This window comes from Pongo abelii, chromosome 19, assembly GCF_028885655.2.
Source record: "Pongo abelii isolate AG06213 chromosome 19, NHGRI_mPonAbe1-v2.0_pri, whole genome shotgun sequence".
Taxonomy (NCBI): domain Eukaryota; kingdom Metazoa; phylum Chordata; class Mammalia; order Primates; family Hominidae; genus Pongo; species Pongo abelii.
In genome coordinates, this window is record NC_072004.2 from 44,115,996 (window position 1) to 44,141,743 (window position 25,748).

Genomic DNA, 25,748 nt, shown 5'->3' on the forward strand with positions numbered 1-25,748 from the left:
CAACACTTATTCTCTGTTTTGTTTTGTTTTTTATTATAGCCATCTTTGTGGGCATGAAGTGGTAGCACACTGTGCTTTTGAAATGCATTTCCCTGATGGCTAAAAATGATTTTGAGCACCTTTTCATGTTCTTATTGTTCTTATTGGTTATTTCTTTTTTCTTTTTTTTTTTTTTTGAGATGGAGTCTCGCTCTCTTGCCCAGGTTGGAGTGCAGTGGTGCGACTGGCTCACTGCAACCTCTGCCTCACTGCAACCTCTGCCTCCCAGGTTCAAGTGTTTCTCCTGCCTCAGCTTTCCAACTAGCTGGGATTACAGGTGCTTGCCACCACACCCAGCTAATTTTTGTATTTTTAGTAGAGACAAGGTTTTACCATGCTGGCCAGGCTGGTCTCAAACTCCCAACTTATTGGTCATTTCTATATCTGGTTTGGAAAAAATGTTTATTCAGATCTCATTTTAAAATTGGGTTGCCTTTTTATTATTGGATCATAACTGTTCTTTATATATTCAATCCTTTATCAAATACGTGATTTGCAAATATTTTCTCCCATTCTGTAGATTGTTTTTTAACTTTCTTGATGGTGTTATCTGAAGCACAAAAGTTTTAAATTTTTATGAAGCCCAATTTGTCTATTTTTTTTCTTTTGTTGATTTTGCTTTTGATGTCATATCAAAAAACCATTGCCTAATTCAAGGTCATATATTCCTGTGTTTTCTTCTGAGAGTTTTATAGTTTTAGCTTTTACATTTATGTCTGTTTAAGTCTTTGATCCACTTTGAGTTAATTTTTGTCTATGGTGTGAGGCAGTAAAACTTTTTAAAAGTCTTTGATAAATTGAAGAGGTAAGAAACAAATAAGAATATAAAGAACCTATTAATATCAATAACTCATTATATGTGTATATTGAACTTTAATCCTTACAGTGACCCTTTTCCAATTTTCATAAAATTTTGGTCAAAATTCATCGACAATAGGCCACCAAGAATGCCTTATAAGTTCCAAAAGGTAGAAATATGACATGGTATATTCTTTTCTTATTATGTAATACAATTAGAAAACAATAAACTTAAAAATTAAGTCCAACCATTTGAAAATATTTACAAAACTCTCCTTAATAACTTTTGGATCAAAATCTTATATCTAATTTTATAGAATGCTACTAAATGTGTACTCAGATGAGAAATTATAATCTTAAAACTTTTAAATGAGATAGGATGAGGAATTTTTGAAACACAGATAAATACAAAACAATAGAATAACAGCCAGCCACAGTGGCTCATACCTATAATCCCAGCACTTTGGGAGGCTTAGGTGGGAGGATCTCTTGAGCCCCAGGAGTTTGAGACCAGCCTGGGCAACACAGGAAGACCTGTCTCTACAAAAAATTTAAAAATTAGCCTGGCACAATGGCACGCACCTTTAGTCCCAGCTACTCAAGAGGTTGAGGTGGGAGTATCGCTTGAGCCTGGGAGGTTGCAGCTGTAGTGAGCCGTGATCATGCCACTGCACTCCAGCCTGGGTGACAGGGTGAGAACTTGTCTCAAAAAAAGAAAAAAAAACCAATCCAAAAACCAAACAAACAAAAAAACACAAAAAAAATAGAATAACAATATGCATATTACCATCACCCAGAATTAAATCTTGTTACTTTGGCATATTTTTCTAAGGAAAATTATTCAATTTTGTAAAAGTGATACAGGACCATTAAAAAGAATCCAAACAACACATAAAAGTACAAAGATGAGAATTTTTAAATCATCATAAATTTCTTAGGTGAACATCAAAACAGGTTTATATACTATGCCACTACAGATAGATGGGTACATAGCAAGTAGATGACCATAAATAGTTACAAGCATTTGATTACTTAGAAAATAAAAATATAATTGTACTTGACTCCAACAGAGGAAAAAGACACTAAAGTGAAAATAAGGGAATTACTGAAATTAAACATACCTTCACAAAATTTATTCTAAAGACATTCTAAGAAATAATTATACATATCTGTATATCTCTATAGTGATATATATCACAAAAGAGTGCAGTCATTTTTTAAAACCACATATTTTAATTTTGGAAATAACAATTGATATCCTACTATAAAAGATGAGAGTATTTAATATTTTCTTATATCTTTCTATCTTTTTGTCTGTTTCCCAGTTTTAGTTATTTTATAATTTTTATTTTATCCAGATTTACACTATTCACCTTCTTTTCTGTAATTACAATTGCCATAGTTGATTAATCTTAAATCAATATTTAAGTGGCTCCAAGGCTCATTTCCTGTCCTTTTACAATGTGTTTTGCTATTCCCAAATTATTTATTTTGATTCATCTCTTACTTGGCTGAATTTATTGTAGTTTTTTAAAGAAGATCACATGGGTGCTATATTTTCTGAGTTCTTATATATTGAGAATGTCTGCCTACATAGTGCCTTTATACCTAAATCATACCTTGGATGGTATACTGTAATAGGGTCACTTTTTTTTCACCTAAAACAACATAAGCATTGCTTAATTGTTTCCTGGTATTGAATGTTGTGGAGAAGTCTGATGTCAGTGTTGTTTTTTTTTCTTCATTCATTTTAATTAGTTCAAAAAATATTTTATTGATTACCAGGCATTGTTCTATGTTCTGTTATTAAAACATTGGAAAAAAAGAAAACAGAAAACAGAAAAGTCAGTGTCTTCCTGTTGCTTATTTTGTAGATGACTTGGTTGTTAGCTGGGATACCTTGAAGTTCACCCTCAAAATTAAAGAGTTTAAGTAGAATTGTCTTGGTATAGAGCATTTTGTTTTAAAAATGTATTGAATATGGTGTGATCTTTTGATTTTTATTGTTTTTTTTTTTCATTTCAGGAACATTTTCTCATGTCTTTGAATACATCTTATATTCTATTTTTGGACTGCCTACATTAGAGAAACCAAATATCCTTGTGTAGGATTAGATTTGTTCTTTCTAATTTTATTAACTTTCTTGTCTTTTCACCTGAATTCACTGTGATAATCTAAACCTTTCTCTCTGTCAATAATTCCATTTTATGATGCTTGCGCTTTTAAATTTTGATGCTCAATTTGGCTACTTACACCTAAACTCTACCATTTTATCTCATTCTGCTGTTTCATCAGCTTGTCTTTGAGTTCTTGTCATGTTGAATCTGTGTTCCTATTAAGTTGTTCTACAGCTTAAAGCAATGGTGAGGAACTTGTTTTGTTTTTTAGCTATTTTTTGCTAGATTGAGTTTATCTATTTGCTTTTATTCTCCCCGTGTTGTTTGCACAGTTGCCACAATCCTATGTTACTTCTTTTTGTAGTCCTTGTGCTTGCATGGTCCTGCCCTAATTTCTATTTATTCTGGTATGGTATGGATGCTTTCTTGACTTTCTTCCTAGCCTGACACCAGTTTGTTTTCACTTTGAATCTTCAGTTTAGAGGCTTGACATTTCCTTTTCTGGTGACTCTTCTGATTCCTCCTGTTAGAGTAAGACAGGAAGAGAAGAGGAAAGTGCCTCTGGAACAAATGCAGTCTTTGTAAGCATGCCTGGGCTTTGTACTCTCTTTTATTCCATCCATTTATTCATTTATTTATTCAATAAATATGTTTGCTCTTATTTATAATGAACATTCTGATAAATACCAAGTTGAAGAGTTTCCCTCTATGCTTAATTTAATTGAGTGTTTTTAAAGCAAAAATTGATTTTGAGTATTATCAAAAGGCTTATTTTATTTATTGAGTAATCATATGATTATATTGATTTATTCTATTAATATAATGAATTATATCAACAAATTCCCAAATATTGAACCATCCCTCTCTCCTTCTCTTTCTTTTTATTTTTTTGACATGGAGTTTCACTCTTGTCGCCCAGGCTGGAGTGCAGTGGTACGATCTCAGCTCACTGCAACCTCCGCCTTCCTGGTCCAAGCAATTCTCCAGCCTCAGCATCCTCAGTAGCTGGGATTACAAGTGCCTGCCATCACACCTGAGTAGAGACGGGGTTTTCCCATATTGGCCAGGCCGGTCTCAAACTCCTGACCTCAGGTGATCCACACACCTCAGCCTCCCAAAGTGCTAGGATTACAGGCGTGAGCCACTGTGCCCAGCCCATCCCTCTGTTTCTAGAATAAGCCTCAGTCATGCATATTTTAGAAGAATTCCTAAAATCAGTCTTTTAATTCTCAGTTGTAGCTTTTGTTCTTCATCTATTGTTCAGTGCCTCTATTTAGTTTAATTTATTTTTATCAACATTTTTAATTGACAAATTATAATACATGTATTTATGTACAATGCGATGTTTATATATATAAAATGTAGAATGATTAAATCAAGCTAATTAACATATTCATCATCTCACATCATTTTTAAAGATTTCACATATGTGAAATCGTGTTGTATTTGTCTTTCTGTATTTGGCTTATTTCACTTAGCATAATGTCTTCCAAGTTTATCCATGTTGTCACAAATGACAGCATTTCCTTCTTTTTTAAGGCCAAATTATATTCCATTGTGTATATACACCACATTTAATCTACTCATTGTTAATGAATACTTAGGTGGTTCCATATATTGGCTATTGTGAATAATGTTGCAAAGAATATTAGAGTACAGATTTCTTTTTGGCATAGTCTCTATTTAGTTAAAAATTGTGTTATAATTGTTATTTCTAAGAATATTTTCCTTCTTTTGGCTTAGTTTAAGTTGGATTTTACCTATGCACTATTCTTTTTTTTTTTTTTTTTTTTTGAGACAGAGTCTCTCTCTGTTGCCCAGGCTGGCATGCAATGGCATGATCTCGATTCACTGCAACTTCTGCCTTCTGGGTTCAAGCAATTCTCCTGCCTCAGCCTCCCGAGTAGCTGGGATTACAGGCGTGTGCCACCATGCACAGCTAATTTTTGTATTTTTAGTAGAGGCCAAGTTGGCCAGGCTGGTCTCAAACTCCTGACCTCATGTGACCCACCCGCCTCAGCCTCCCTAAGTGATGGGATTACAGGCATGAGCCACTGCGCCTGGCCCACCTATGCGCTATTCTTAAAGTCTGTAGTATGTAGTCTTGTTTACAATTATATTCTGAGACCCTATGAAGAGACATCCCAAAATAATATGAATTCATCTTTCATGTGATGGCAGTTGACTGTCAACCTCCACAGCAGGCTCAAGCCTGACCTTCCAATAAGGTGACTGTGAACCAATGCAATTAAATTTTTTGGACCCCATTGTGGTCACTTTTTAATGTGTGTGCCAGCTGTTGGGGTTACAGAGGTAAGTGAGGAGACAAACAGGCAAATAATTACAAATTATTGTAATAAAGTTTACACTAGAAGATATCAGCATGTCAGAGGAGGAACATTAACAGAGTAGGTGAGCCAAGATGTCTCAGATAATATATATAGCTGGGTCTTAATATATATATATAGCTGGACAGATGTAGGAAAGGCAGAAAGGTTTTCCAGGAAGGAACAACATGTAAAAAGACATAAAGGTCTGAAAGAGTATGGTTTGTCTACATGGTAGGAAATAATCTTTTTTTTACTAGGATGTAAGGAATATGGCTGGGGAAGGATGAGAAATAAGAGAGGAAAGTTAGGTTGGAACTCCATCTACAAAGGTATTATATAGAATGCTAATGAGTTTATATAAGTACTATTAGGTATATATCACCCTTACCCCATTTTCTCCTTTGTGTCATTTTTATATATATAATATATAAATGTTTAATAAATATGATATATATGTAAATATATTATATAAATATTTTTACATTTATATAAAATATAAGCATGTATTTGTGTGTTGTTATATATAATATAATGTTTATTAAATATTTATATATAAATATATAATACATGTATATAAAACAACACACAAATGAGAAAATGGAGTATATACATTATTTGTTTTATATATATAAACAAATATAATTTTGTTTTAATGGATGGCTTGAGCTAATTAATATTAGTTTTCCTGAAATTTCCCACCTCCTCTTCTTGAAGTGCAAACAGCCACAATCAGACACTTTCATTTTAAAGAAGAGCTGTTACCTGAACAGAAACAAGAAAGTATTTCTTACATAGAAATATTTATTGAAAGTTTTTAGTTATCTCACCAACAAATCATTGGGCCATCCCATATGACATAGAAGTAGTGTTTGGAGCACTTGCTTTCAAAGAGATTGCTTTAAAGCTATCTTATCAGTACTCATTTAACGAAACTGGAAGATAATGTAATAATAAATATTGGGCTTGAAGTAGAGATGTTACACACAGGTGCCGCCTAGTGGAGATACTATGTCATACAATTGCCCCTCAGATCATTAGTAAAGAGCAATGTAATTAGTACTCAGGATGGAGTATGGAGAAAACTGAGTCACTGAGTAATAATTAATATAGAGAAAAAGAGAAATGGAGAGAATGTCACAGATGCCTTCATGTTCCTATCATTTTCCTAGCATATCTGTTTTCTGATGGATAAATGAACAGGTGATAATCTCTTTGTTGACTGTGACCTCTCTCACTTTTCATCTGTTTTATCATAGTAAATGAAGACCCAAAGTAACTACTTTAGAATGTTTACTTCTGGTCTCTTAGTTATTAAGAAAATAAAAAATATTTACTCAATACAGTAATGCGTTGTTGTATGGGAGTGTGTCTGTAGGTATATGCAGGAATTTATTTCCCCGTCTGAGGGTTGGAGACACATGTGTGCACAGACATACTGGATTGGACTAGGGTAGAACCAGAGAAGGAGAGGATCAAAATATTAGCAAATTAAGGACACACGCAGGCACGCACACATGCACGCGCACACAAACACACACATACAATTACAAAGCAATGTACAGACAGCAATGAACAGATGCAAACGTTATAAACTAGTATATTCATTGCTGCTGAGGGATGCATAGCAGAAGAAAAGTGAGACGTCAGCAGGGTGGGTTAAGTGTAGGAAACTCGTCTGGTGGTCATGAGTTTTAATTTTCTTCCACCTTCCACTTTGTTTCCTTACTTCAGAAAGAACCTTAAGAACAATGTTTTCAACATTCATATACTGACGGAAACAATGTAAAAGGTAGAATATACTGGTTTATCTTGTTTTGTTTTATAAGTCAAGGGTTTAGGAATATGTTTTAGGACTATATCAGGTTTGTTTTAAATTATCAGAACACTTTGATCCCCAAAAGACAACTCATTCCAGGAGAGACAAAACTTAACAATTTGTATCACTTTTAACACTGGTGCTGAGTTCCCTATACAAGTTTGAAAAGACATAGAAGTCTTAGCCCTTAGATTTCAGTGGCCTTCCATTAGAAAAACGAATTGCATTGTCTTGTGTTCAGGCCAAGAGTATGCAGGTGTTGTTAGGCGGATCCTTTCTGAAATTCGCATCATTTAATCTTACAGAGGATCTACTCTTTCATTTCATTATATAGTTGGTTAATTTGTTTGCCAACAAAAGAAAACCACTATAAAAGTATATTTGTTTTATTCAAATGTCGTTAATGTAGTTATTAAAAATTTAATTAACTTTTTAGGTAGGAGAGTTCCTTTTATTTCCTGGACTTTTTTTAGTTGTACATGTTCCTCTCATTTTATTGTTCTAACAAGGTCCATACGGAATTCTCTTGGTTTCAACTTCCCATCCTTGATGATAAGAATATTGCTTTCCTTCTAGTATAGAGAGGGCATCTTTCTTTTGTGTTTTAATATTTTTGTAGAAATGGGGTCTTGCTATGTTGCCCAGGCTGGTCTCAAACTCCTGACCTCAAGTGATCCTCCTACTTCAGTCTCCCAGAGTGCTGGGATTTCAGATGTGAACCACTATGCCCAGCGGGAGGCATCTTTCACAAGAAAATTTCATCTTCTGCTTTTAAAAAACAAAAGGAGGTCAGAATGATTTTCTTGTACCTTTTTTTTTTTTTTTTTTTGAGATGGAGTCTGGCTCTGTCACCCAGGCTGGAGTGCAGTGGCGCAATCTCGGCTCACTGCAAGCTCTGCCTCCCGGGTTCACGCTATTCTCCTGCCTCAGCCTCCCGAGTAGTTGGGACTACAGGCGCTCGCCACCACGCCCAGCTAATTTTTGTATTTTTAGTAGAGACAGGATTTCACCATGTTAGCCAGGATGGTCTCAATCTCCTGACCTCATGATCCACCCACCTCGGACTCCCAAAGTGCTGGCATTACAGGCGTGAGCCACCACGCCCAGCCACACCAGTCTTTTTATTTTTTATTTTTCAAGCGCCTTTAGCTCGGAAAAATTCTTATGGCAAAGTAGCATATTTGGGGGTGGCATATTCTGAACTTCTTCACATGTATACCATAGAATATGAACTCTCTATATACTTCATTAGGTGTGGTTGTCCCAATGGAATGATGATAGAAAGATGCTGCAGACACAGCTAAAGGCTGTAACATTTCTTTTATGGCAAAGGATACAGATATAGACAGTTTGTTGTATAAAGCAGGATACAATACAGCATATGTCCAAACAGAAGTCTCCCAAAGCTCTCCACAGGGATTATACCATCAGCATGCATCGAGGTATAGGGTGTCAAGCCATCCTGGCTTGCCTGGGACTGAGGAGTTTTCTGGAACATGAAACTTTCTGTGTTAAAACCAGGTTTTTGGTTTCAGGCAAAGTGAGGCACTTGGTCACTGGATTTGAGGAGTTTACTTGGCTATACTTACATGCTATCCAGACCTTACTGCCCACCTGATTATTGTGGAGACTCTAGCCCCACGTCTACCTGCTTACCAGGGGCAAGTGAAAACACCCAATACATTCTTGTTTACTATGAGACTATATAAAGCAGAAGTCAGTTTCCCAGGTGCATTCTTCAGTAGACCTGGGCCTCAAGCAGTCTGAGGTCCACTCCTGAATCATACATATAATGGGTTTAAGAATAATTATATGCAAAACTACAAATACTAGAAAGTATGGGATTCAGATATTGACTTTTGATTCTGCTACACTGAGGAACTGTTGTATCCCTTAGCCAGGAGGAATAAGGGCCATGCCTCTGCCTGAATTCTCTTTTTTGGGACCCATTCTGTTCTTGCTCAGTGGTGGTCCACTCTGAGATGGTCACTTCCTTATGGGATTGTTTAATATCAGTCATACAATCTGAGGCCTTCAAACTGATGTGGCTCCAACTTTAAATTTTAAAGAGAAAGGCTTCATCAACTGTACCCAAAGATTCTGTCTTTCCTTTAATATACTCTGCTAAATCCAGGCTGTGCATTTTTCTTACAATGATATTTATCTGAATGGCTTTCCATTCTGTCTCTAGTTCATCTGTATCTTGTATTTTTTGCTTGTTTTGCTCATTTTGTTTTTTATGTGCTTTGAGCTGTAGCATGGAAAGACAGAAAAAATAATCACAGCTTTTGGCAAGGTTGAGGCAGCAGTATGTTGTGAAAATATATGAGAAAACCTTGGGGAGAAATGAGAGAATTCTAAGCCGGGAAAATAGGTGAGCTACCCTCCAATTGGATGTGTCTCTTCCTAGGCAGTCTTCAACTATAGGAAACATAAATCAAGGACCTGCCTGATCAGCAAATCCTTATTGGCTGTATTAGTTTGCTAGTGCTGCCATACCAAAGTACCACAGATTGAGAGGTTTAAACAACCGAAATTTAATTCCTCACAATTGTGAAAGTTAGAAGGCTGAGACAAGGTGTTGGCAAGGTTGGTTTCTTCTGAGGGCCTCTCTCATTGGCTTGTAGATGGCTGATTTTTCCCCTTGTCTTCATAGTCTGTACACTCTGTACATGTCTTTAAGTCCAAATTTCCTCTTCTTTAAGAACACTTGTCAGATTAGAGCCTACCCTATTGACCTCATTTTAATTTAATTACCTCTTTAAAGACCCTATCTCCAAATACAGTTATATTTTGAGGTACCGAGGGTTAAGCTGTCAACATATTAATTTTAGGGAGTAAAACTTAGCTTATAACATTACCTAAGCTATCATTCACCATCAGAGGCACATTTTTAATTTGTCATTTTTATTATTACTAGATAATAAATGTGGCCTTTGTTCAATTCATTTATTAAGCAAAGTTTTGAAAAATCAGAAGAGTTAAAAGTATGTTACTGCTTTGTTAAGTACAGATGCTCTTTGACTTATGATGGGATTACATCCTGGTAAATTCATTGTACGTTGAAAATATCTAAGTAAAAAATGCATTTAATTCATCTAACCTACTGAACATCACAGTTAAGCCTAGCCCATCTTAAATGTGCTCAGAACACTTATATTAGCCTACAGTCACAAAATCATCTAACAAAAAGCTTATTTTATAATAAGGTGTTGAGTAGCTCATGTAATTTATTAAATATTATACTGAACATGAAAAACAGAATTGTTGTATAGGTACTCAAAGTACAGTTTCTACTGAATGCATATCACTTTTGTGTCATCATAAAGTGGAAAAATTGTTAAATCGAACCATCATAAGTCAGGAGCTGTGTGTATATAATTAGCACTAATCGTTTTTTTTTTTTTTAAGTTTCCTCCCTAAAACTGGAAAGCTAATTTTCTGCCCACAGGCTGTAGGAACACACCATTTCTTCAGTGATAGATAACAAATATAACCTGAGTACTTCAATATTCTGTACTCCTTGTTTGCACTCCTCATATACTACCAGGGCTTACAAATACCGTTTGGAAGTTAATACCTAAGATAGATAGTTTCCAAACATAGTTTTCTTCCTATTGCTCTTATATCACCCACTTCATCAGCTCTTCAGTATGTCTACAATTAAATAAGTATGAATCTGGCCCAGAGCTATAGAATCTTATAATAGCTATTAAATGTGATATTTACCACATTCTCAGCATTAAGTCAGAAAGGAAAATCCCAGAATTCATTACACTGGGACTTAGCACATAGAGATAACTTGACTAAGTACAGTTCAAATGTTTAACATCTCACAGAGATATTAACTGAAGGATATTGGTAATTATATTCTTAAATTAAGCAATCATTCCTTGGAAAGGTATGAAAACACAGAGGCTCCCATCTATTTTCACCTTTTTCTGTTTTTACAAGAGACATTGGCAAACTTCTGTAATTATTTGGAATTTGATTTGTAGTCAATATTGCCAACTGTTAGTCTTTATGCCAGCTAGCCTAAACTTACAGAATAATCAGAATATGCTAACTCAGAAAACCCACAGACTATAGGTCCAGAATATTTTTTTTTTCCTTCAGAACTTTCAGGGATGAAAAATCCAGAAGTGTCTCTCAGAAAAAGGTTTGTTTGTTTGTTTTGAGATGGAGTCTTGCTTGCTCTGTTGCCTGGGCTGGAGTGCGATGGTGCAATCTCGGCTCATTGCAACCTCTGCCTCCCGGGTTCAAGCAATTCTCCTGCCTCAGCCTCCTGAGTAGCTGGGATTACAGGCACCCACCATTATGCCGGCTAATTTTTTATTTTTAGTAGAGACGAGGTTTCACCATGTTGGCCAGGATGGTCTTGAACTCCTGACCTCAGGTGATCCGCCCACCTCGGCCTCCCAAGTGCTGGGATTACAGGCGTAAGCCACTGCGCCCAGCCCAGAGGAAGGTTTTTTAACTAATTCTTTTTTTTTTTTTTTTGAAACAGGGTCCCGCTCTGTTGCCTAGGCTAGAGTGATGTGATCATAGCTCACTGAAACCTTGAACTACTGGGTTCAAGTGATCCTCCCACCTCAGCCTCCTGAGTGGGACTACAAGCATGCACCACCACTCTTGGCTAAATTTTTAAATCTTTTGTAGAGATGAGGTCTTTCTATGTTGCTCAGGCTGGCCTCAAGCTCTTGGCCTCAAGTGATCCTCCTGCTTCAGCCTTTTAAAACTAATTATTGATTCAATAGCATTCCCACAGCCAGAAAACTCATATGGCTTTGAAGTCAATCCCAAACACTTAATTTAAAATTGGTATTCTTCCAAATACCAATTTTTTTTTCAGCATTAGAGGACTGAGCTCCAATGTTGCCAGAAAATGTCAATTATTCAATAATTCTAACTTATGAATAATATAGAAAAATACCTACTAGTCAAGTAAAAAGTCATTAAGGATCAAACAACAGGATCTTAGGATACGGGACTAATTAGGACCAGATACCCCAGATCATGTGGTTCTCAAACTTTAACGAGCATCAGAATCACCTGGGAGGCTTGTTAAACTATAGATTGTTGGGCCCTACTCCCAGAATTTCTGATTCAGTAAATATGGGGTGGGGCTTAAAAATTTGCATTTCTGACAAGTTCTCAGATGATGCTGATACTGTTGGTCTAGGGATCACACTTTGAGAACCACTGATCTTGTTGGGTTTTCTCCTTCTAAAGTTGTTTATCAGCTAAGAAGACTGTTTATTTAATGAAGAAGATGTTCTTGACCAATTTCTTACCTACCTCAAGGGTAGACAAACACAATGGCTGAAGAGAACTTACTACGTGAAACACCCAGATCGTACATACCATAACTCAGTGAGGTAACTACTACTGCGATACCCATTTCACAAATGAAGGTGCGGGCGCATGGCACAGGACTGGCAGGCAGCTCCACCTGCAGCCCTGGTGCAGGATCCACTGGGTGAAGCCAGCTGGGCTCCTCAGTCTGGTGGGGACGTGGAGAACCTTTATGTCTAGCTCAGGGATTGTAAATACACCAATCGGCACTCTGTATCTAGCTCAAGGTTTATAAATACACCAATCAGCACCCTGTGTCTAGCTCAGGGTTTGTGAATGCACCAATCGATGCTCTGTATCTAGCTACTCTGGTGGGGCCTTGGAGAACCTTTGTGTGGACACTCTGTATCTAGCTAATTGGGTGGGGAGGTGGAGAACCTTTGTGTCTGGCTCAGGGATTGTAAACGCACCAATCAGCGCCCTGTCAAAATAGACCACTCTGCTCTACCAATCAGCAGGATGTGGGTGGGGCCAGATAAGAGAATCAAAGCAGGCTGCCCGAGCCAGCAGTGGCAACCCACTCCGGTCCCTTTCCACACGGTGGAAGCTTTGTTCTTTCGCTCTTTGCAATAAATCTTGGTACTGCTCACTCTTTGGGTCCACGCTGCTTTTATGAGCTGTAACACTCACCGTGAAGGTCTGCAGCTTCACTCCTGAAGCTGGCGAGACCACGAGCCCACCGGGAGGAACGAACAACTCCAGACGCCCTGCCTTAAGAGCTGTAACACTCACCGCGAAGGTCTGCAGCTTCGCTCCTGAGCCAGCGAGACCACGAACACACCAGAAGGAAGAAACTCTGAACACATCCGAACATCAGAAGGAACAAACTCCAGACGCACCACCTTAAAAGCTGTAACACTCACCGCGAGGGTCCGCAGCTTCATTCTTGAAGTCAGTGAGACCAAGAACCCACCAATTCCGGACACAAAGGGACATGAGAACAGGGAGTTGAGCCCAGACAGGCTTCAGAGTGAGTTCTTAACCACTTCCACTACTCTGCTTCCCATGGTAACAGCTAAGAACTTAACTGTGTACATTGATCCATCAAGAATAATGACAATGATGCTGGGTACAGTGGCTCATGCCTGTAATTTCAGTACTTTGGGAGGCTGAAGCAGGAAGATCACCTGAGCCCAGGAGTTTGAGACCAGTTTGGACAACATAGTGAGACCCTATCTCTACACACACATTTTTTTTTTTTTAATTAGCCAGGTGTGGTGGCTTGCACCTGTAGTCCCAGCAACTCAGGAGGCTGAGGTAGGAGGATTACTTGAGTCTTGTGATCAAGGCTGCAGTGAGCCATGATTGTGCCACTGCACCATTGCACTCCAGCTTGGGCAACAGAGTGAGACCCTGTCTCTAAAAAAATAAAAATAAAAATTATATGTCAATGAAATACGCCAAAAACATGTTCCATTTTAAACAGATTACTAAAGTGGAACATGATTTTTACAAACCATGTTAAATATATGCTAATTACAAGAACCAGAAACCAACCTGAGCTGTACAACTGAATATGAAATGTGCACAATCCAAGGGCTTCAGGAAGAGACTAGAACAAGGACTTGGAAAGTGTTAAGACTGTTTCTCTCTGCTTTCCATTTCATCTGTTTCTCTTCACAACAGGCTTTCCCGGCAGTCTCAGTTCACATGGAGGAATCTGGGCACCCCAAAACTCTTAAATTTACATTTGAAGAGTGGCAAAATACGCTACCCCGAAACATTCCACTTTGGCATAAGGATTACTTTCAGCTAAAGGCACTTGAAAAATAGATACAAGAAGGGCATTCTAATCTCTCTTTTCCTTCCGGAAAATAGGAAGTTAAAATCTCCCGTGTGAGAGATGTCCTCCCTGTATCAGGAGAAAGGAAACATTATTCAACTGCGAGTCTTAGCTGAGAGAATTCTGTACAAACAGACCTTGTTAAAATAATTATTATCTTCCTTTTAGTTTCCCAACATAATTTAGTTACTTTTCCACAATTGCCTCTCTTTGTTCAACCCAATGTATTAATAAAAGCATGTAGTTTTTGCCATTTCTTTGGGTCTTTATTTCTTTATGGCAGCTCCTATGTCACATAAAATTTATATTAAATCTTTATGCCTTTCTCCTGCTAACCTATCTTATGTCAATTTAATTCTTAGGCCCAGCCGAAGACCCTAAGAGAGTAGAGGTAAAGTTTTGCCTCGACTACACATTCACAAATTCATGCCCACTCAGATTAACTGGCTGTTACTCAGTTCTAATCCCCAATTCCTAGTGGAGAGAGTCTGAATGGCCTTAAGTGTTCCCCCTGGTTCAATCATTTATGGCTATGGAAGTGGGGTCATGCAGTATAACTTTGGCTACCTCTGTGCATGAGGCAGGGGAGGAAATCATCAGCCGTGAGCTGAGCTCACACTTTCTTTTTTTGAGACGGAGTCTCGCACTCTGGCCCAGGCTGGAGTGCAGTGGTGCCATCTCGGCTCACTGCAAGCTCCGCCTCCCAGGTTCACGCCATTCTCCTGCCCCAGCCTCCCAAGTGGCTGGGACTACAGGCACCTGCCACCGCACCTGGCTAATTTTTTGTATTTTTAGTAGAGATGGGGTTTCACTGTGTTAGCCAGGATGGTCTCGATCTCCTGACCTTGTGATCCACCTGCCTCGGCCTCCCAAAGTGCTGGGATTACAGGCGTGAGCCACCGCGCCCGGCCGAGCTCACACTTTCAAAGGAGTGCGCTCAGAAATTCTTGCAGTGCTTGATCACTTCTCTCTATCACAGGATGCCTTCTATCTCTTATAGTAAAGTGTAGACCAAGAATGTAATTCGTTCCTGACCTATCAAATTGGCAAAAACCCAGATGCCAATACACACTGATGGTGAGGCTGAGAAGAAATAATCACTCATGCATTAGTGATAGGAGTGCAAAAGGGGGCAAGCCCCATGTCAAACCTACAAAATATTCAGGTGCATTAATCCTCTAAGCTAGAAATTCCACTTCTGAGAATCTACTCAACAGGGATCAAGAGAAATGGCCGAAGAGTATAGATGTTTTCAGTCCCTATACTTTAAAAGAAGATCGTAGACAAAGGATATCTTATTGCAATATCAAAAAACAAAAAGCCACCCATGATCCTTGTCGCTTACACTCCAGTACTTAAATGCAGCCAGTCTTGCAATACACGTGCTTTTATATACCATATACCATAGAAAAACTGCATTCAATTTTTAGAACTTTTAATTTGCAGGTAGCATTTTACAGGCAACTACTGCTATTTCATACCATGAGGAAAGTCTGCCCTATATAATGTTGATGTGATATAGAGGGAAATTGCTCCAAAAATATCTAGTCCCATTGATGTGTGGTATTGGGGACTGCATTAGTTACCTCTCTCTGCATCACAGCTTTTACAGCAGCTAACATGAAAATGCTTCATCTAAGTGATAAGCAAATCATATGGAAACATTTTACAGCCAATGTATTTCATGCACGTTGGCTGAATCCTGGGGAAAATCCAAGTAGAGCATGGTTTTAAGTCAATCGTTTATCCTCTTTTTTTTTTTCCCTGTAGTACATCTCTTCACATATTAAAGACTTGAAGAGTGAAATGTTTGAGGAACTACTTAAGCACCTTTGCCACTCTGCAGATGAATTCCGGGAGGTCATAAAAGCTGACATGCGGAGGCAGATGTTCGCTGAACTCTTCCTACATTGTGACCACGGGAAGGTGGGTTAAGACATTTAAATAATTGCTTCTTGGCCAGACACTGTGGCTCACGCCTGTAATCCCAACACTTTAGGAGGCTGAGGCTGGTGGATTGCTTGAGCCCAGGAGTTTGAGATCAGCCTGGACAACATGGTGAAACCCCATCTCTACAAAATAGATACAAACTTTACTGAAATATATTTGTTTATGAACCTTATATTTATTTGTTTATATCTCCATGTCCAGAAAGAATTTAAGTAAGCTCACAAGAACAGATAAGATGCAACAACAAAATGTAAACTAAAAGTAGGATGAAAGAAGAAAAAAATAAGAGAGGGGATAGTAAATGAAGCTGGGAACAAAGCCCCAAAATGCATAACATAATGACCTAAATAGTCGTTGTGGGTTGTTTACAAGTTTGGATCTAAGCTTCCTAGCAGTGAATGTGAAAAGGGAAACATGACCAAACACACTATTAACAATGTTTATAAGATAATTACAAACAAGTGCTAAGAAGCCCGGAAATTTGGAGTTCAAATTATAGTTAGGAGCTTCTCTTTATTAAAGGGGCCCTTATGTGCTGAAGTGAAAATCTTTCATGATGGGCTTGTAATAAATTAAATAATGATTTTTTTAGGGCAGTTTCTTATAGTTACCTCAAATGTAGGCAAACAATGCCACACTGGACTGCAATTCAGAAAAAGCAATTCTTAAAAGAACCAATATATTGCAATCTAGGTTCTCAGATTCCTGCTAATTTGAATGAAGTCAGGAATATATTTTATAAAATCTGAAATGTCTATGTGTCTTTCAGTCAATCCTTATTGAATATTGCTTCTTTTAACAGAGCTTGTAATAAATATTGGGTGACAGGTGTCAAAGTTTTACTCCCTGGTAAAATGCCTGAAGGACAACTATTCTCTGTTGGCCAATTTAACACCAATTTGTGTGCTGTAACAAACATAGTGGGATAATATTTAGAGCAATTAATTGAGGTTTCCTTTCATTCTTTGCTTTTCTTCCCATCATTCAAGCAGTAGTTATATGCTGATATTGAAAGTGCAGGGGCAGAAAAACTACACTTCCATCCTTGTAGGATCCCTGCTGGGTCTGAGCATTAAACTGACCTAAGATAGAATAACAGGAGAAAACCATACAAATTTAGTTACAAGTTTTATATGGCCCAGGAGTCCTCTTAAGGAAATGAAGACCCAAAGAAGCAGTTAGAGTCAGTTACTTATGTACTGGATTGGACAAAGAACAGTAAACCGTGAAAATGTGATTAAATTATGTGGGGAGTCTTAAAAGATAAGAGTTATTCTAACAAGGTCTGTACAGTATTCTGTTGGTCTCAACTTCTCCTTGAAGATAACAATTATGCCTTTCCTTATAGTATAGGGAAAGTTACTTTCACAGAGGAATTTCATCTTCTGCTTTGAAGAAACAGCACGAAGGTCAAGTGATCTTCTCATATCTGTTGCTTTTCAAGTGTCTTTAACTTAGTCAATATGCCAGAATAGCATATTTTAACCCCTTCAGAGGAAAGAGAGTCTCAAAAAAAGAAGTTAGATGAGTTTCTGAATGGAATATATATCTGGGAACAAAGCCCCAAAATGCATAACATAATGACTATGTATATGTCTTATACACACACATGCATATATATAACTATATATTTATATATATTTAATATATAATATATATGAGGCACTCTATATAATATATATTATATTATATATGTACATATATTATATATGTATGTATAAATATATATTATAATATATATGTATACTATATAACATACATATATTATGTATATATAACATATAACATACATATATTATGTATATATAACATATAACATACATATATTATGTATATATAACATATAACATACATATATTATGTATATATAACATATAACATACATATATTATGTATATATAACATATAACATACATACATTATGTATATATAACATATAACATACATATATTATGTATATATAACATATAACATACATACATTATGTATATATAACATATAACATACATACATTATGTATATATAACATATAACATACATACATTATGTATATATAACATATAACATACATACATTATGTATATATAACATATAACATACATACATTATGTATATATAACATATAACATACATACATTATGTATATATAACATATAACATACATACATTATGATATATAACATATAACATACATACATTATGATATATAACATATAACATACATTATGATATATAACATATAACATACATTATGATATATAACATATAACATACATACATTATGTATATATAACATAACATATATATTATGTATATATAACATATAACATACATATATTATGTATATATAACATATAACATACATATATTATGTATATATAACATATAACATACATATATTATGTATATATAACATATAACATACATATATTATGTATATATAACATATAACATACGTATATTATGTATATATAACATATAACGTATATTATGTATATATAACATATAACGTATATTATGTATATATAACATATAACGTATATTATGTATATATAACATATAACATACATATATTATGTATATATAACATATAACATACATATATTATGTATATATAACATATAACATACATATATTATGTATATATAACATATAACACATATATTATGTATATATAACATATAACACATATATTATGTATATATAACACATACATATATTATGTATATATAACATATAACATACATATATTATGTATATATAACATATAACATACATATATTATGTATATATAATTATATATATAATATTATATATATATAGAGAGAGAGAGAGAGAGGGAGATTGCGCCTGTGAGAGAGGGAGCCTCACTCTATCACCCAGGCTAGAATGCAGTGGCATGATCATAGCTCACTACAGCCTCTACCTTCTGGGTTCAAGTAATTCCCCAACCTCAGCCTCCCAAATAGCTAAGACTACAGGCATGTACCACCATGCCTGGCTAATTTTTAAATTTTTTAGAAACAGAGTCTCACTATGTTGCCCAGGCTGTTCTTGATCTCCCAGCTCAAGAGATCTTCCCACCTTGGCCTCCCAAAGCCCTGGGATTACAGGCGTGAGCCACCACATCCAGCCTCGAATGTATCTTTTTAACCAGCAGCTGAGACAAAAGTTCTAAAAGCCCAGACTTTAAATGGAAAATGCTGGGCTCTTAAGAAATAATGGAGAATCATAAAGTAAAGAAGAATGCAAAATATGGCATCAAAGCAGTTATTCTATCAATGGGAAATTGTGACCAGCTGATGAGAGAAGGAGGTTGGAGTGCGTGTGACTAGAGTTTAGAGGTTGTCTGGATCCCTAAGTCAGAGTTAGCACCTGATCTCCCATTCCTGAGCTCCAATCATGGTTGGAGATTGAGGGCAACATTATTGACACCCCTGGAAATTCCAGGTAGGTTGAGAGGAAATTTAAGAACAGCAGGCACTTACACTTCATTTTCTAGGTGTAGCTCAGAGACTACAAGCTTCATAGAGAAGTGCTAAATCCAACATGGCACTAAAGAGAAAGAGTAGCAGCTATAGAAGGTAGGGTGTAGGTAGATGGGCCTGAAGATACTCCCTTTCACTCCTGTGGCCAGAGGAAAGATGATGAGTATTCCTAAATACCTGTGTGTAAAGGACAGTGGGTGTGCAGAGATGATGACTATGAAAGTTCTGGCAGTACCCCAAGAAGACACCTGGGTTAGGACAAGGAGAACTATGGACATAAATACCAAATACCAAAATAAAACTTCCAAATGACTCAATGAGATGAAGTACATACACCACAGTCACAGTCAACAAGTACTGTGGCTGGCACTGAGCTAGACTCTCCTTTCTCTGATGGCAGGACTCTATATAAGCACCCCCACCCCCCAAAATATGGGCAAAAGATATGAACACACAATTCATGGAATCACTATATACTCAATAGGTGACTAAAAATAGTTTTTAATGATGATACCTATCACTGATATGAATAGAAGAAAAACATTTCTCAAACATTCCTGGTGAAAATTTAATAGTTGTATCTTTGCAAAGCATTCTGGATATATCTACTTAAATAAAAAATACATATGTGCTTCAGCCAGGCAAGCCATTCCTGAAATTTTTATTCCATAGAAATAAAAGTATTAGTAAATTAAAAAATACAGATATAAAGAAAATTCTTGATGCATTGTTTATAAATGAAGAAAAAGAGAGAAGTTAATGAAATACTATATAGGGGAATGCTTTAAGCCTCCCTATTTCCTGAGATACAACAATATTAAAATTAGGCCAATTAGTAACCCTAGAAAGGGTTATTGTGTGCAAGTGAAAGGAAGAGTCACATATCTCTCACTTTAAATCAAAAGCTAGAAATGATTAATTTTAGTAAGGAAGGCATGTTGAAAGCCAAGAGGTGGCTGAAAGCTAGGCCCCTTGCTCCAGTTAGCCAAGTTGTGAATGCAAGGAAAAGTTCTTGAAGGAAATTAAAAGCACTACTCCCACAAAGACACAAGTGATAAGAAAGCAAACAGCCTTATTTCTGAGAGAAGTCAATGCCTGGCTTCAAAGCTTCAAAGGCCTAGCAGACTCTCTTCTTAGAGGCTAGTGCAGCTGGTGACTTTCAGTTGAAACCAGTGCTCATTGACCATTCCAAAAATCCTAGCCCTTAAGAATTATGCCAAATCTACTCTGCCTGTGCTCTATAAAGGAAACAGCAAAGCCTAGATAACAGTAGATATGTTTGTGGCATGGTTTACTGAGTATTTTAATCACACTGTGGAGACCTACTGCTCAGAAAAAAAGATTCCTTTCAAAATATTACTGTTCATTGAGATGCACCTGGTTAACCAAGAACTCTGATGGAGATGTACAAGGAGATGAATGTTGTTTTCACTCCTAATAACACAATATCCATTCTGCAGCCTATGGATCAAGGAGTCAGTCATTTTGACATTCAAGTCTTGTTACTTAAGAAATACATTTCATAGGGCTATAGCTTCCATAGATAGTGATTCCTTTGATGGATCTGGGCAAAGCAAATTGAAAATCTTTTATAAATAATTCACCATTCTAGGTGCTCTCGCCACTGTTCCATCTGTGATTGAGCACCCTTTCTGCAGAAAGTAAAGATTGCCTTGCTGAGAGATCTTTTGTATCGTGCTGACTTTTCTTCGTGGCACCGATTATCTATTTCTAACAATTTTGGTATTTCTAACAATTTTGGTGGCCCATATGGGGATACATTCTCCTCTGGTGTTGGTCTCTGGTCCTTTCTCATGAGGAGGCGCCCCACCGCCTCTTGTGGTGGCCTCAGGGGTAAGGGACCGAGACCCACCTGGTGTGACGAATAAACCCAAACTCTCAGCAATGCAGAAAGAAACCGGCCAGCAACCTGGGGTAAAGGATCCTCACATACTGCGGTGACGAGTCTGTGCACAGACCAAACAAGGAGAAGCCACAGGAGCCGTCTTTTAGCACAGCTACTACCCTTAGAATTTCCGGTAAACCAACACCAGCCTGAGAACCACATCCTGATCAAAGGGTGGAAAGAAGGGAAACTCAAGCCAGCCTGGGAAGGACCCTACCTTGTGCTGCTAACCACCGAGACTGCTGTTAGTACAGTGGAAAGGGGATGGACACATCACACCTGAGTCAAGCAAGTGCCATTATCATCAGAATCATGAGCCATTGTTCCTGGATCAAGTCCTACCAAATTAAAGCTAAGAAAAGCTTCGTCTTTACATCTTTTCCTTTCCTTTCCTTCCCTCTAACTATCCCTCATCTTGTCATCAGTGTAACCAAATCAGATTCACCACAGGTTATAACATTTGATGCTTGCCTTGTTATACCTTGTGGAGGTTTGCAAAGCCAGAGACAACTCTCTACTTCAGAAAAATACCTCTGCCACTCCAGGGAGACCACTGCCACCCCTGCATCTTGCTTGTGGTGGAGGTACCAGGACACCCCAAGTTAGAATTTATATGCTCAGTGGGTAGATGTCACCTGGATCAAGGCTGGACCTCCGAGGAGGGATGTGCCGACTTAAAGCCATACCTCCACCTTACTGAAAGGATTGCCTCCCCCACCAATTGTCAATCCCACCAGTGTAACCCAGTGCTTATATCCATTACTATTCCTACCACTAGCAACTCTAACCCCACTTTAGCGTTTCTATGGTTTAGGATCAGAGGTCACTGTAAAGGATCCTTCTTTAAGATGTGCTTTGTTCTCCCTTCTTCACCTCCTGCAACTGCCCTTTTCCCAAACCTATGAAATCAAACTACACCTTGCCTCATGCCAAATGACAAAAGCAAAGTCTCAGTAGTAGAAATAGGAGACCTAAGGCAAACCAGTGCCACTGAAACAGGGTATAAAGATGTAAATGCTTGGTTAGAATGGATTAAATATTCCATTTGCACTTTAAGCAAAAGTGACTGTTATGCTTGTGTGCACAGTAGGCCAGAGGCCCAGGTTGTCCCCTTTCTGCTAGGATGGTCCTCAAATCAAGTAGACATGGAGTGCATGGTAGCTCTTTCTCAAGATTCCACCGCCTGGAATAACGAATTGTGCCAAGCTCTTTCTCTGCTATTTCCTGAAGTTCAACATCCTGCGGGTCAGCCCCCAAGGGCCATCCAGACTTCATCTTCCAAAACCAATTTTACCTCGTGTCTCCAATGACAAGGGGAAAAATTTGGCGTTCCTTGGAGACTTAACAGGATGCAGTGAAGTCAGGCACCTCCAAGAGCTGACCTATCAGTCCGCCCTTATCCATCCCTGAGCAGTTGTATGGTGGTATTATGGAGAACCTTTACTAGACACTTTGCCAAATAATTAGAGCAGTACTTATGCTCCAGTTCAGTTGGCTACCCCTTTTACCCTGGCATTTCATCAACCAGAAAAAGAAGAAAAAGTAGCCTCAATTCTTACCTCTTTAACAACTATAGTAAGTATACTCCTTAGGTGCTATGTTGTACCATACATCCAGAAGTTAATCCAAACAACTAAGCCAATACATGTTAAGTGAGTTTGAAGAGGAAACTATAAAGTGAAAGAGAAGGAAATTGTAGAAAGTAGAAAAGTTCCCCTTCAAAGCTTGTCTTGGTTTAAAAATAAAATAATAGACACTAGGAATAATAGCTCCTTACTCTAAAGCCTCCTATCAACTATTAGTTCTTACAGTTTAGCCCAGTTAGTTGCTTTGGCTTACTCAGGCATGTCTGGACAGGCCCAGGCAAGTCTTAGCTCATAGCTTATGCACCTTCCTTATTTGGAAATGTTTTTGCTTCCTTAAACCTTTCGTAAGCAACTTCCTCTCATTCTTTGTTCTTTCCTGCACTTACCTATTTAGGGAAGTTTTAGGCTATTAGCAAATCGAGTATCAGTTTAAGAGTGTGAGGTCCTGCTCCAGCCAATGGATGCAGGACCCAACAGTAAGGACGACCCAAATGCGTAAGGGATAAATATGTCTGCTTTTCCTTTGTTCAGGTGTGCTCTTGCCATTGTTCCATCTGTGATTGAGCACCCTTTCTGCAGAAAGTAAAGATTGCCTTACTGAAAGATTGAAAGAAAGGAAGGAAGGAAGGAAATAATTCACCATTCTAGATGCCATTAAGAACATTTGTGATTCATGGGAGGAGGTCAAAATATCAACATTAACAGGAGTTTGGGAGATTTCAACCCTCATGGATGACTTTGAGAGCTTTAAGACTTCAGTAGACAAAATAGCTGCAGATATAGTGGAAATAGCAAGAAAACTAGAATTATAAATGGAGCCTGCAGATGTGACTGAATTGCTGTAATCTCATGATAAAATTTGAATGCATGACAAATTTTTTCTAATGGATAAGCAAAGAAAATAGTTTCTTGATATGGAATCTACCCCTGGTGAAGACATTAGCATTGCTGAAATGACAACAAAAGATTTAAATTATTACATACGCTTAGTTGATAAAGCAGCAAGTAGGGTTTGAAAGAATTGACTCCAATTTTGAAAGAAGTTCTATTGTAGATAAAATGCTATCAAACAGCATCACATGCTACAGAGAAATCATTCGTTAAAGGAAGAGTCAACAGATGCAGCAAACTTCATTGTTGTCTTATTTTAAGAAATTGCCACAGCACACACCCACCTTCAGCAACCACAACCCTGATCAGTCAGTAGCCAACAACATTAAGGTACAACCCTCCACCAGCAAAACAACTGTGACTTGCTGAAGGCACAGATGATCATTAGCATTTTTTAGCAATAAAGTGTTTTTAAATTAAGGTGTGTACTTTTTTTAGGCAATTAATCTATGGTACACTTAAGAGACTACAGTTTAAGCTATTGCACACTTAATAGACTACAGTATAGTATAAACATAACTTTTTTTTTTTTTTTGAGATGGAGTCTCGCTCTGTCTCCCAGGCTGGAGTGCAGTGGCGCAGTCTTGGCTCACTGCAACCTCTGCTGCCTAAGTTCAAGTGATTCTCCAGCCTTTGCCTCTGGAGTAGCTGGGATTACAGGTGTGCACCACCATGCCCAGCTGATTTTTGTATTTTTAATAGAGACAGGGTTTTGCCGTATTGGCCAGGCTGGTATCAAACTCCTGACCTCAAGTGACCCAAGTGCCTCAGCCTCCCAAAGTGCTGGGATTACAGGTGTGAGCCACCACATCCAGCCATAAACATAACTTTTATATGCACTAACAAACCAAAGCGAGTTTGTGTGACTCGCTTTATTGCAATATTCATTTTATTGCCGTTGTCTGGAACTGGACCTGTGGTATCTCTAAGGAATGCCTGTCCTGATATCAGGAAAGAAAGAGGGAACATCATTACAGACCCTGCAGACATTAAAAGGATGATAGGAAACATTATGAACAACTTTATGCCAATGAATTTGCAAATTACATTAAATGGATAAATTCCTTAAAAGACACAAATTACCAAATCTAACTCAAAAGAAAATAGGAAAACTAGATATCCTTATATGTATAAAGAAGTATAATTAATACCACTAAAAAAGCATTCCACAAACAAAACTCCTGGCCCAGATAGCATTACTAATAAATTCTACCAAACATTTAAGGAAGGGATAATTTCAAATCTACATAAACTCTTTGAGAAAGAGAAGAGGAAGGAACACTTCCCAACTCATTTTATGGGGCCAGCATTATTTTGATATTAAATCCAGACAAAGATATTTCAATAAAAGAAAACCATACACTAACAGTCCTCATGAACATAGACCCAAAAATTTTTAAGTTAATTTTAACAAACTGGTTAAGCAGTACATTAAAAAGATGATATATAAGGATCAAATAGAGCTTAATCCACGGATACAAGGGTGGTTTAACATTCAAAAATCAGAGGTGATCATGGTGGCACGTGCCTATAATCCCAGCTAATGAGGAGATTGAGGTAAGAGGAGTGCTTGAGTCCAGGAGTTCGAATCCAGCCTGGGCAACATAGCAACACCACCCCCATCTCTTAGAAAAAAAAAATTCTATCAAAACAATTCATCACATAAAGAGACCAAAAAACAAAACTATA

At 37.3% G+C, this 25,748-nt stretch overlaps 1 protein-coding gene across 8 annotated transcripts in view; it reads left to right on the top strand.

Moving 5' to 3' along the window:
- Positions 1 to 25,748, top strand: part of EFCAB5 (EF-hand calcium binding domain 5) — a 194,995-nt gene that overhangs the window by 91,782 nt on the left and 77,465 nt on the right. For all 8 annotated transcript variants that reach the window (XM_063718078.1, XM_063718079.1, XM_054536589.2 and 5 more), the window contains one exon: positions 16,009 to 16,164. In XM_063718078.1, the coding sequence (XP_063574148.1) occupies positions 16,009 to 16,164 (156 nt within the window). The remainder of the gene's footprint in view (positions 1 to 16,008; positions 16,165 to 25,748) is intronic.